Source organism: Ceratotherium simum, chromosome 10 (genome assembly GCF_057802395.1).
Source record: "Ceratotherium simum simum isolate JZ-2026a chromosome 10, ASM5780239v1, whole genome shotgun sequence".
In the NCBI taxonomy this organism is placed as follows: Eukaryota; Metazoa; Chordata; class Mammalia; order Perissodactyla; family Rhinocerotidae; genus Ceratotherium; species Ceratotherium simum.
In genome coordinates, this window is record NC_141909.1 from 83,273,483 (window position 1) to 83,286,136 (window position 12,654).

General features: G+C 35.2%; 1 protein-coding gene across 3 annotated transcripts in view; it reads right to left on the bottom strand.

Moving 5' to 3' along the window:
• RNF17 (ring finger protein 17) overlaps positions 1 to 12,654 on the bottom strand; it is a 126,400-nt gene that overhangs the window by 81,318 nt on the left and 32,428 nt on the right. For all 3 annotated transcript variants that reach the window (XM_004435233.3, XM_087436359.1, XM_087436358.1), the window contains exons 7-13: positions 12,481 to 12,652; positions 11,200 to 11,276; positions 10,849 to 10,923; positions 6,467 to 6,768; positions 4,099 to 4,257; positions 1,676 to 1,865; positions 604 to 769 (exon numbers count right to left, since the gene is read on the bottom strand). In XM_004435233.3, the coding sequence (XP_004435290.1) occupies positions 604 to 769; positions 1,676 to 1,865; positions 4,099 to 4,257; positions 6,467 to 6,768; positions 10,849 to 10,923; positions 11,200 to 11,276; positions 12,481 to 12,652 (1,141 nt within the window). The remainder of the gene's footprint in view (positions 1 to 603; positions 770 to 1,675; positions 1,866 to 4,098; positions 4,258 to 6,466; positions 6,769 to 10,848; positions 10,924 to 11,199; positions 11,277 to 12,480; positions 12,653 to 12,654) is intronic.

A 12,654-nucleotide genomic window follows, 5' to 3' on the forward strand; every position in this document is an offset into this window, starting at 1 on the left:
TTATTTATTCATTCCTTCTTTCAAATATTTGTTGAATGCCTATGTGCTAGATGATCTGCTAAGTGCTGGGAATACAACGGGAATACAATGATAATCAAAGACAGACGCCTGCTTTCATAGACTTTATAACATAACTGCTTAATATATATTCTTACATACAATTCCTGTCTCCTAGGAGTTTTCAAACTTGCTGAGGAATAGATACTCTAATAATACAATGCAGAATACAATATGGGCAATAAGTAATGAACAAAGTGCCATGGAAATAGTGAAGAAATGTATAGAAACACACACCACACCATATTTTAAATTTGTTTTTCTCTCCATACTTATTTGATTCCAAAATTTGGTGGTTTACTTGGATATTTCACCCATCATTATGTACATATATGCTTATTCAACTTAATTTCCCATTATGAATGTTTCCACTTGTGGAAACTGAAGTTCATTTCCTTTTTTATTGGCACCAATAGTTTATTATGCAAAATGTATTTACCAAAAGAACTGGTGCCTTGAAGCTACACTCAGCAATGTGATCTGCAACACGTAGCTAAAATTGGAATATTTAGGCCCCAAAGAAGAAATAATTTAACTCTCACTTACTGAATTCTGTGGAACAATGTCTTTCAATGAGCATGGCTGTGCTAATGGCTGGATGTCTTTCAGCAGCCCTTCAATGGCTTCAGGCTTTCTCAGAACCAGACATAAGTCATTTAGTACTATATGCTGCTCAGCAATGTGTTCTGCTCTCACATGGGTATCACCAACTCTAGGAAGAATTTAAGCAATATTTATTGAAAATAATGCTTCAAACTCGAACTTGCTTTCCCCTATGAAAAGTATGAATTTTTAAAAATACTCTCAAGTTAAATCTTCTAAAAAGTTATAATCTAATTCATACTATCTTACTATATAGATTTAATCTAGCTTTTCTAAGCACACTGTTTCTTTCTAAAAAATTAAATCTCAACTGCCTCTATCTGAATTGTCTTTCATATATCTATTCAGTTTAAAATTAAAGGGCATAATGGCACCCCAAATAGAAATCTATTTACTTATAAAGCTATGACCATTAAATAACATGACCATGCTATAGTTAATACTGGTCCTTACTACAGACACATTTTCAGTTTGTTTTATTTTCCTAGAAGACTGAGGGAAACATTTTGAATACCTAGAGTTAGAAGCTATGCCACTTTAACATGCATTAATAAAATTATAGAAATTATATATAACTATATTAATATAATAGATATATATACTATATATGTATAGAATTATATATAAAAATTATAAAATTATAGAAGACCAGCCCTGAGCTGGTCTTTCACTCAATCACCCTGCAGCTAACCATAACACTTTATTTAAAAGAACTATTTTTGTGCATCTTTCCCTGCTTTGAAAGTAACATAGAAGAGTACTTAAGTTTGGATATATCAAAAAGCTCCTTGTCCAAGCTCCCCATCTAGTAACACTGATAAATGGTAATACTTTACTAATTTAGTAATTAGTAAGACAAATTAGAGCAAAATAAAAAGTGTATGCCTTGGAAGTGAAGAATGATAAATTACTCCTCTCTATTCCTTCCCAATTTCTTTTATTCTTTACTATTCTCCCCCAGTCACAAATGTTTCTAAGCAGGCCAGGAACACAAAATAATTATAAAATATCATACCCTGCAACAATTAGAACTTCAGAATTTCCAAAATCTACCATGAATATTTGTATTAGCGCAACTTCACGGACTGAGAATTTGGTTGGACTACAAAGTTTTCTAATATTTTCACTTTCTACTGGAATTAATTCAGTGATAGTTCCTCGACACCACATTCCATTTTCAATACTGTTGACAAATACTCTTGCACCTAAATGAGGGAGACAAATCATTACCAAAATTACAAATCATTACGGAGAAAAATGCCTAATAAGCTCTAATTTACAAACATGTACACTAGTTCCACGCTAAGAAGTCTTAATTCATTTATTTACTGATAATATAGTACTGTATCAAGTGCTATGAGAAGGATAAAGATGGTATATTATGATGGTTTCTGTCATACAGAAACTTATGAGCTAAATGAGGAGGTAAAAACAAAGAATACTAAGTTACTTATTAATCTATGTTTTATGAACTACAACAAAAATCAATGAGACCGTCCTGCCGTCAAAAAGCTCACAAAAGGAAAAGAGACAGGCAAATAAATGACTATAACACACTGTACTTACAATAATAAATACCTTCTATCCTCATGTACATACATACATGTACACATACATGTATACTGAAATTTGTAAAATACTTTGGTAGCATAAAAGAAGAAACAATTACCTTCTCTTGGTATGGGGAATGAGAGCAAAGAAACAAAGAAAGGCAGAGTATGAAATGCCAAAATTAAGAAATTAATATACAGTGGAATTCAGAGAAGGGGAAGATGAACCAAGGACCTAGCTGCAGAGGAAGACCTTAGGAAGAATCAGATGAATTACAAATTAATAACCAGGAAAAAAAGATCAAAGAAGAAAGAGGCCTGAATTTGAATGTGACTATGAGCTTGGCAATGTTCTCAGATTTTTATGTTTGAATTCACCTATTCCCCATAATAACCCTATGGAGATGGTGCTTCCATCACATAGGTGCTAGGCAAAGAAAGGATGGAAACCTAGCCTGGGCCACATGGCTACTTAGAAGAGGTAGGAGGAGAATCCAGGTAGTCTTAGAGCCCATCCTCTTAACAACCAAGCTACACATCAGAGATAAATTTGGCAAGACTTGTTCACTGATTATATACAGAGGGATACTGTATAATCCCCTCTGTATATGCTAATAAAAACAGGATAGCTGGGAGGTACATCAGGACAGCCTTTTAATTTTAAGTTCTACCAAAACATTTGTTTGGCCTTCAGATTGTCATCAACCTTTCTCTTATGCTGATATACCACATAACCAGTACTCTTAGTTTTAAACTATATGCTATTAAACCATTCTTTTTTGCAACAGATAAGATAAAAGACTGTTGAAGCCATTTGTTGTTCTTTATAATGAAGAACACCAGTAGGCAAAGGGAACAAGAGAATACTCTCCTAAAGCATCATACCACATTTCTTCCCTTATCACTAATTTCTCAAAATATAAATGAGTATTTAAATCACATATATTTACTTTAAATAATTATCCTTGACAACTTAAAACAAAGGATGACTTTTCAGCTTTCTTAGAACATTTTCTGAATCTAAACTGAGCCCTTCTGGGTATTAAATTTTGGAGAATTATTTGCAGCCATAAAAATTAAGTTTAACATTACATTTCCATCCTCTTGGATACTCATAATTTAAACATTATTTTTTAACTTTTAAAATTATTACTCATTTTCAGAAGTACATGATGTTCCTAGTCTTCCGATAAACTACGTAGACGAGCTGAGAGTTAATCACACTTCTAAAGAACTACTACATAAGGCTAAACAGATAATACTTTTTGGTATTAGTTACATATGGACATTGATTGCTATTAACAGAACGAGAAAAATGCTCTATAAATCACACAAATCATAGCTTCATCTTAATACAAAATATAATCAAATTTACTTAACTGTTAAAAGGAAAATATTTGTAATGAAAGCCTAAATTATGGCAGATTACATACACTTAGAATTAGATGGACTGATTCAGTGTACCAACTGCCCTCCATGTGGCCCTAGTAAATGGGTGCCACCATGTGCCTGCATCTCATTTACGTGTCCAATGATATCCTCAACATTCACATGTGGACAGCAAGGACTGTACACACTACGAGGAAGCAACTGAGAGGAACACTTTTCCCTGGAGACTAGGGGGCAAACTACATAACCTGTCACGGGTTTTGTAATTTAAAAAATAACTCACCTTACTCCGTAATGGAGTTTTTGTGTATATCTTACTCAAAGATCAATTTTAATATTTAGCTAAGCTACCTAAATAAAATTTAACTTATGTTAAATAACTCCAAAACTTTTATGCTTGGTGTACAAATATGTATTATAAAAATTCTATATGGTTTGGCCAAATATTACAATATTTAAATAAACTTGATATTTTTAACTTGGAGTAATATTTCGTTACCTAGCTCCAAAATGTCTGAAGGATCAAGGTGTGAACTCTTACTGCAAAACTGATTCACCTCCTTTTCCAGTACTGTTGCATCTTTTATTTGCGAATACTTCCGAATGTAGAAGTGGCAAGGATGTATTACATGGCTCACAAAAACTAGCTCTGGAGAACCTGGATAAGAATATTTAAACCGCATAATAAACCATAAGTTAGGAAAGAATTCACAAAAACTGAATGTAATATCCTCTAAGTGTCTCATGGCATTGCAAACTCTAGAATACTTAGGCCCCACAAGAGTCCAAACCCAAAATAATAACTAGACTGATAAATAGATCTCACTTTCAACAACGATTTTTTTAGCAATCTGAACTGCAAATATTTCATTTTACTTGCAAAATATGTTAAATAAGTGGAATTGCAACTCATGTGGTAGTTAGATTCTACAGTCAAGAGTTTATGCCTTAACTCTACTGTATTACAACACTCAAATCCCAAATCTTATCAGGTTAGAGAGGTGTGAAAAAACGTGTGAGCAGAGACAACATACCGGGCAGCATTTGGGGGAAGATGTGAGTGTTTTGGTGGAGGGAGGGGTAGGGTGGAGTAAAAGTGAGAAATTTTTTGTATATAATAGTAAATAAACCAAGTGTTTCTACTGATATGAAAAGATCTCCAGAATACAATGCTAAGAAAGGAATTAAAAGAACAGAACAGTGTGTAGGGTATGTTTGTGTTTGTGGAAAAAAACAAAAAAACAGAAAAATAATGTATATTTCTATATGCATAAACAAACTCTGGAAGTGTGGGAGAGAATGGATGGAACAGGTTAGGGGAAAAGTTTCACAGGGTATTTTAATATATATATTTAATTTTGAACAATGTAGGTGTTTTATCTACTAAAAATGTTTAAAAAAACAAAGACCAGGAGCGGGGCTGGCCCGGTGACATAGTGGTTAAGTTTGGAACGCTCTGCTTCAGTGGTCCAGGTTCAGTTCCTGGGCGCGGACCTACACCGCTCATTGGCAGCCATGCTGTGGTGGCATCCCACATACAATGATGTTAGCTCAGAGTGAATCTTCCTCAGCAAAAAAACACACAAAAAAAACAAAACAAACACTAGGAGGAATGGAATTGGAGATATCCAAGCACAGACAGATGATAAAAATTGAACAAATGGATCATTGTAACTATCCAAAATATATCACGAAGAATAATACCCATAATGAGGATGGGGTAAAAAGATAAGTATGTGTAACTGGGGAGACAGCTGAGAGAAGTGCTATAAATTTCAGAAATATTTTTGCCAATAACAGCCAAAACTTTTAACATTAAAAAGGAATAAGTTCTAGTTATCAGTAAAATCCATTTTACTCACTGCCTCACGCTACACAAAAGTTACTATACACACAGCAAACTCTACTACATCAACTTCAGAGTTGTTAAAGTACCTGCTTTTGATCCAAAAGGAACAGGCGATTTTTTCTGAAGAGGCTTTTGTGGATATCTAGGTGTCTCCACAAGATAATCTGTGATGCATGCTTCATCAAAATAGGAAATAAAGGCAATTGTACTAATTTTATTAAGTTGACAACGGCACACTGTTGTTTAAAAACCTGTGTTTGAATTGGCAAAATACTGGAATGGCAAGACCCCTTGTATTAGTAAGTAAAGTCATGATACGTTTCTTAACTCTGAGATATCAGTGATGATAATACAGCGGAAATGAGAGAAAACAGCATGTCCTTTTTTTGTATTCAAAACATCATTCTGGAGAGCCAATGAAACAGATGGGGAGTAGGGGAGAAAACCAAAGTGGATCTTGAAAATGGTCCTAAAGAAGACTGACAGTACTGTATAACTACACACAGTAGTATCTCACTCTCATGTTAATGGTGAGAATACCAACATGGGAAACCTAATCAAACAGTTATGATATATTTAAATGTTACAAAATAGATGCTATTATACTCATGACAGTTCATTTTATAACAGATTATATCTCAGAACAAAGATTCAAGAGAAGCTGTTCTCAAATTTAAGGTCGAAGTTATCAAACTGCTTCTACAAATCTCTCTCATTTATTTATATTTTCATCTTTTATACAAGGTTTATACGTGGAACGCTAAAAACCAAATTTTAAATTTAAACCAAATATTAAATTTACATCTCAGAGCTTAGCTATATTATTGCATTAAAAATAAAAATTATCCTAACTTTGGAAAATGTGAAAGTGGGGGCATGGAATCAACAGGTGTTAACTCATAATGAGGTGTAAGATAACAGCAACATGCTTCTGTCAAGTATAGGGACAAAAAGGTACTGATTTTGTTTCTAACTACAGACATGATATATTATTTCCTTGCTTTTGTTTTTCACTCACTTTCCAGGTTTTCTTCAATAATTTCTTCAATTATCACATCAGGGCTAGATCCCACCTGAGGGAGAGCAGCAATGGTTTTAGAGGACGTTGTTGCAACAACTTCTTTCTGTGGCTGGGTGTTTTTTGCTTCTAAACGCACATAGTTGGTTTTCCGTTGCAAAGGAGTTGGTGGGGCTTCATTAGTTAGGACAGGCAAGTCAACCTTTTTCCTTTCTAGTGATGGGTATGTATCACAACAAAAAAATTCCTTTTTATATTTCTTTTGAACATTCTGTCCAATTTCATTTTCTTGGGGATCACATCTGTTTAAAAATATAGAGGCGTACAGCTACTATAAATCATTCCATAAATTTTTTATATTCACTTTCAAGCCATTTCCTTTCCACATGACAGTTAACACTGTGATACATACAAAAGGTTCAAGTTGTATAGGTGCCCCAGGGGTACCTTTTAAACAGCTTTATTGATGTATAATTTACATACCATAAAATTCAATAATTTTTACTAAATTTACAGAGTTGTACAACCATCACCACAATCTAATTTTAGAACATTTCTATTACCCAAAAAAGAAACTTCTGCTCATTCCCAACCCCAAGCAAGCCCAGTGGTTTTAAAAAGTCAACAAGAGGTATAATCAATGAGAAGCTGAAGAAAGAACTTGATACAGTCATGTCACAATGATCTGATCCTAAAAGGACAGCAGATATAGGTGCAAATCAAAAAGAAGTCATTTTGATTTGGCTTAGATTTTAAATTATGTTAAGATTATTCCTTCTTTTAATTCACTGGCTTAAGAATAAAGTGCAGTAAACAGTGAAGGGTACAATCCTGAGCAAATCACTAGAAACCTCTGGCTAGGCTAAAAATCACTATTAGTCCAAATCCTCTGGGTATGAATACTCAATAGTTACTAATCCACAGCTGGTTATTTATTCGTTTTACTCCATATTTTCTTCTTCATATATTGACACAGATTTAGGCTACAAATCTACAAGTACAGAAATTCTATCAAGGAGGGGCCAGCCCGGTGGCGTAGTGGTTAAGTTTGCGCACACCACTTTGGCAGCCTGGGGTTTGCGGGTTCCGATCCCTGGTGTGGACCTACATACCACTCATCAAGTCATGTTTTGGCAGCATCCCACATACAAAATAGAGGAAGACTGGCACTGATGTTAGCTTGATGTTAGCTCAGGGACAATCTCCGGCTCCCCCCCCCCAAAAAAGGAAATTCAATCTCATTTCTTTGATAAAGCCTCAAAAAGCTTGTATTTTAGTTAACTCAGGATGGATTTAGCTTCTTCACAGATCATCATTTAAGAAGCCATTTTAGAAATAAGAACCAACAAAGCTAACTGAATTCTGTAATGACATCATATCTATCTCTTCCAACAGAGGGTATGCATTTAACTCAAGTAAAACTAATACACGTTGAATAAAGGTCCAAACACCTTCTGAGGATACATATACAACTTCGCAATCTAAACATTTCTTTTTATAACAACTGTTATCTGACCTTACTGAGACATTTAACACCGTCAACCATCTCCAGTCTCATAAACCTCTCCTTTGACTTCTAGAACACCACTCGCTCCTGTTTGTCTTTTAATCTCTGCCTGCTCCTTCTCAGTTGCTTTTTTGCAAGTTACCCTTTCCCTGTCTTAATATTTAATATTTTTCCAGGGTACTGTCCTTGACCTACTTCAATACCTGCTCTCACTGGGCAAACCCACTGTTTACCACCTGTTGGGGCTGGCCCGGTGGCGCAGCGGTTGGGTTCATGCTTTCGGCTTCAGTGCCCTGGGGTTCCCCAGTTCAGATGCCAGTCGCGGACCTGCTGACCGCTCATCAAGCCATGCTGAGGCAGCATCGCACATAGAAAAGCCACAACTATACAGCTATCATACACAACTAGGTACTGGGGCTTTGGGGAGAAAAAAGAAAAAAAAAAGAGGAAGATTGGCAACAGATGTTAGCAGAGAGCCAATCTTTCTCAAAAAAAAAAATAATAATTACCACCTGTAATCAATAGAGGCAGGTTACAAGGAAACTTTCCCTAAAAACTGGGAAAAAATTTAAAAGACTACTCTGAGTTAAATATAAAATCAAGACAAGATCAACACAGACTCTTCAAGAAACAGAATAGCTTTTGGTTATTAAAAATATTTGATAATAACCATATTCAGCTTATGAAACTCTCCAGAAGAATCTACTGATTAGAAAGGATGATGAGGGACCAGCCGAGTAGCATAAGGGTTAAGTTCGCACGCTCTGCTTTGGCAGCCCAGGGTTCGCAGGTTTGGATCCCAGGTGTGGACCTACACACCACTCATCAAGCCATGCTGTGGAGGCGTCCCACATACAAAAAACAGAGGAAGATTTGCAGAGATGTTAGCTCAGGGACAATTTTCCTCACCAAAAAAAAAAAAAAAAAAGAAAGGATGATGATTATCCACAGAAGCACAAAAAGTAAAGTCACAGAGGCAAATATGGGGCAGTGTTCCATATTTGAGGGAAGATGACTTGAGCCAAAGGACTGGTACTCTAGTCCTCTAGCAAGGTCTTCCTTGTGGTGGCAAGGAAAGTAGCAGCCTGTCTAGGCCTACTGCTGTTAAGCTATTTGATTAATCTTATTCCCTTTATTCCAAACAAGACCACAAACAAAGCAACTTCCAATAATTTGGCTTCTCGTCTCTATCTGGACATTGGAAAAGAATGCCAATATAACTATTCTAGTCCCTGTGGCAATTATATTTGCCCCTTAAGTTAATAAACTGGCATTCTGACTATACATCAGTTTTGTGAACTCAGCTTATGAGTTTACCTGGCTTAGAGTGGATCTGCTCATGTCTGCTACTGAGCTTATAAAACTGGGCCGGACTCTGATTAGTTTCCTAAGGTAATGACTGTGACGCTTCTTGGGGGACAATTTCCCTGGGAGACATACCATCTGCAAGTAAATGAACTTATTTTCTTTTGGGGGGTTTCTAAACCATCTACTCTGACTAATCCTAAAACTAGAATAAAGTCCAACATCTCTTCTTAAATTCTAGCACATTTAGCCAAGTACCCTCTGGACATTTCTCCCCAGACATCTGGTAAACCGTAACTCAACATGTCCACTATCTTCCCTCTCCCAACTTCTTTCCTCCCTGTATTCCCAATCTTGGTGAATAATACCACAATCCATCAACTTAATCACCAAAGCCAGACCTGTAAATCACTGATGACATTTCCCTTTTCCTCATTCCTCACACTCAAACTATTACTAAGTTCCATCAAATTTCCCTATTTAGCATTTGTCATAATCTATTCCTCTCCAGTGTTACTATCCACGTTTGGTTTCTCATCATTTGCTGAGACTACTGATACAATAGCCTAACTGACCCTTCAGCCTCCAGCCTCACATTCTTCCAAATAATCCTCTAAATGGCCACCAGATTTATCCTTTAAATTTTTAACCTAATTATTTTTACTTTTAAGCTGAAAATCTTTTAGTGGTTTTCTATTGTCTACAGCTGTGCTGTCCAACAGAATTTTCTGCGATGATGAAAATGTGCTGCACTGTGCAATACGGTAGCCACATGTGGTTACTGAGCACTTGAAATGTGGCTAATGCACCTGAGGAACTGAATTTTTCATTCTATTTAGTTTTAATTAATTTATGCTTAAATTTAAGCGGCCACACATGGTGAATGGCTACCATACTGGATAGCACAGGTCTAGAAAATAAAGTTCAAACACCAAAACCTTCAGGAGTTAGCCTCTATGTATCCTCTGCCATATGGAGTTATATACGCAGTTCCCTGAATGTAGTACGTTATCTCACTGCCCATACATTTCTTCTTGCTAAGATGCCTACCTCCTTCTTGTCCTCCTTTCCAATTGCTACTCATTTTTCACAGATGAGGGAAAATATCTCCTCTTTCCAAGTCCCCTGCTACCTCCAGAAGAACTGACTATTTCCTTCCTTGGCATCTCCACTAAATTCTGCATCTACTACTATCATAGCAATTATTGTTTACTTTATTGTTTACTTTATTGTAAACTACTTTATTGTTTACATGCGTCATCCTCTGCTTATTGTAACTTCTCTGCATATATCTCAATACGTAGGGTGTTGGTGCCTGGTATAAAACCAGTGGTCAATACTGGCGGAATGAATGAATCTCAAAGATAACTTTGACACGTATCACTGAATACTGATCCCTTCTAGGTCTTTTAGTTCTTAAATATTTTACACAGAATTTAACTGATAGAAACTATTTTGCCCTTTATGTTGTTTTTCAGCTTATGAATCATACTACACTAAACATCAATTTTTCTGTCTCTTAGGCCATGTCAGACACAATGGCATGTTCCCATTTTTATAAATAACTTACTTTCTTGAGTCCTCAAATTCAATCTTTCCCATATTGTTGAACATGCAGATGATCTCACTGCAATTCATATTCAACCTAAAATAAAACACTTAGCATGTAAGCAAATGTTCTAATACAAGTTTATTACTCCCTCTAAATAAAAATCAGCTGCAGACATTAAAAACTCTAAAAGAACATTTAAATAACTTTCCAATTTATCATAAATTACACTAATTTTCATTTGGCTGCTAACTCGGGAAACATTTATGACCCAAATTTTCAATTTATAATTGCTTGCTATTTTAATAAGTCTAGGCTGTAATACATTTTTATACTTAATTGTTATATTCTCCTGAATTATAACTTATTTACCTGGGAGAGTTCCTTAGTTTTAAAGAGCTAACTTGTGACAATTCACTCTTACATGTTAACTTCAAAGTCCGGATAATCTAGAATCAAAAGAGAAGTGGCGCTCATGTGAATTTCCTCTTGTTATAAATACTGTTGAAACAGAGTAAGATTTTAGAAGGAAAACTATACTCTTTAGGTATTTTACTAATTAATGCGTTCAAAGTTTGATTTTTAGGCACGCAAAGGAAGGGATGCAAATAAGTGTTTATGACTTTTTCCCCTAAAGGAATTTAAAATCTTTTGGAGGTATGTATTAACAGATAACAACAACAAAAGACACTAGTTAATAAATAGGATATAGCTACATGATCAGAGAAAATTCTGATCAGATTCATTTCGTATCTGCAATGCTATCCTCAAATGTTTCTCTCTTTTTTTTGCCCCAACTTCCTAATGAAGCTAACTAGGGTAAAGACCAAATCTTACTACCTTTTTTCATTTTCTAATGTACGTGTAATACACAGGAAACGACTATTATTGTCTTTAGAATTACAGTTGGAGGGAGTAAGATGGTGGCAAACTCTTCTCCTTTCATTTAAAGTTAGAGACTTTGGAGGCAGGTAAACCAATGACTTCTATTTTTATACCTCAGTTCAGTCCAAACATCTGATTACCTACGGGAAATGAGGCCATGAGGATTCAAAGGATCTAAGGGAGCAAGGGAGAAATTAGTAAAGAAGATTGATGGTTAACCCCGTCCTGCCAAAAGATCTCATAAGAAACATGTTTCTATTTTTGCCCAGCCCTGACCTCCAGGCACATGATTAGATGACAGGACATAGCTGAAACAACTTGTATCCTGACCTCACATTTAAGGGGGGAGGGGGCCGAGAGAAAAACCTGAATGGGATCTTGAGAAGTTTTTAAATCAAGAGTTGACACTAATACCTAAATTCTTTATGAAAAGAGAGTTCCATTTAATTTGTTACTCTTATTTGTCCTCATTTTTTATTCAAGTGTCCTAGAAACAACAACTTTTGACTCACTGTCATCCTACTTGCTCTCAGATCACGTGTTATAAAGACCTTACTGCACCATTTCCCTAAATCATAACAATAAAAAGCTAAACAGATTTATTAATGTTTGTCTTAGAATTCAAATACCTAAGAATTCTAAATTGATGCCAATACAAGTTAGGATAATCTAAAAAACAAATTCTTGTTATGTCTTAAATATCATATTCCAGAGTATGTAAAATAAACTACCACAGAAATAATTCACATTATGAACTATTAAAATTACCTGATTCAGGTCACAATATGTCCTTAGAGAAGGTGCTGATTTTAACTCTCTTGCTATCTTCATAGCTGCATCCAAATCATTTTTTTTCTCTTCAATGTAGCTTTTAGCCATTATTACATTTGATAAATAATCATCTGTATTTCTTACTACTTCTTCACAGAGGTTCTTTTTCCT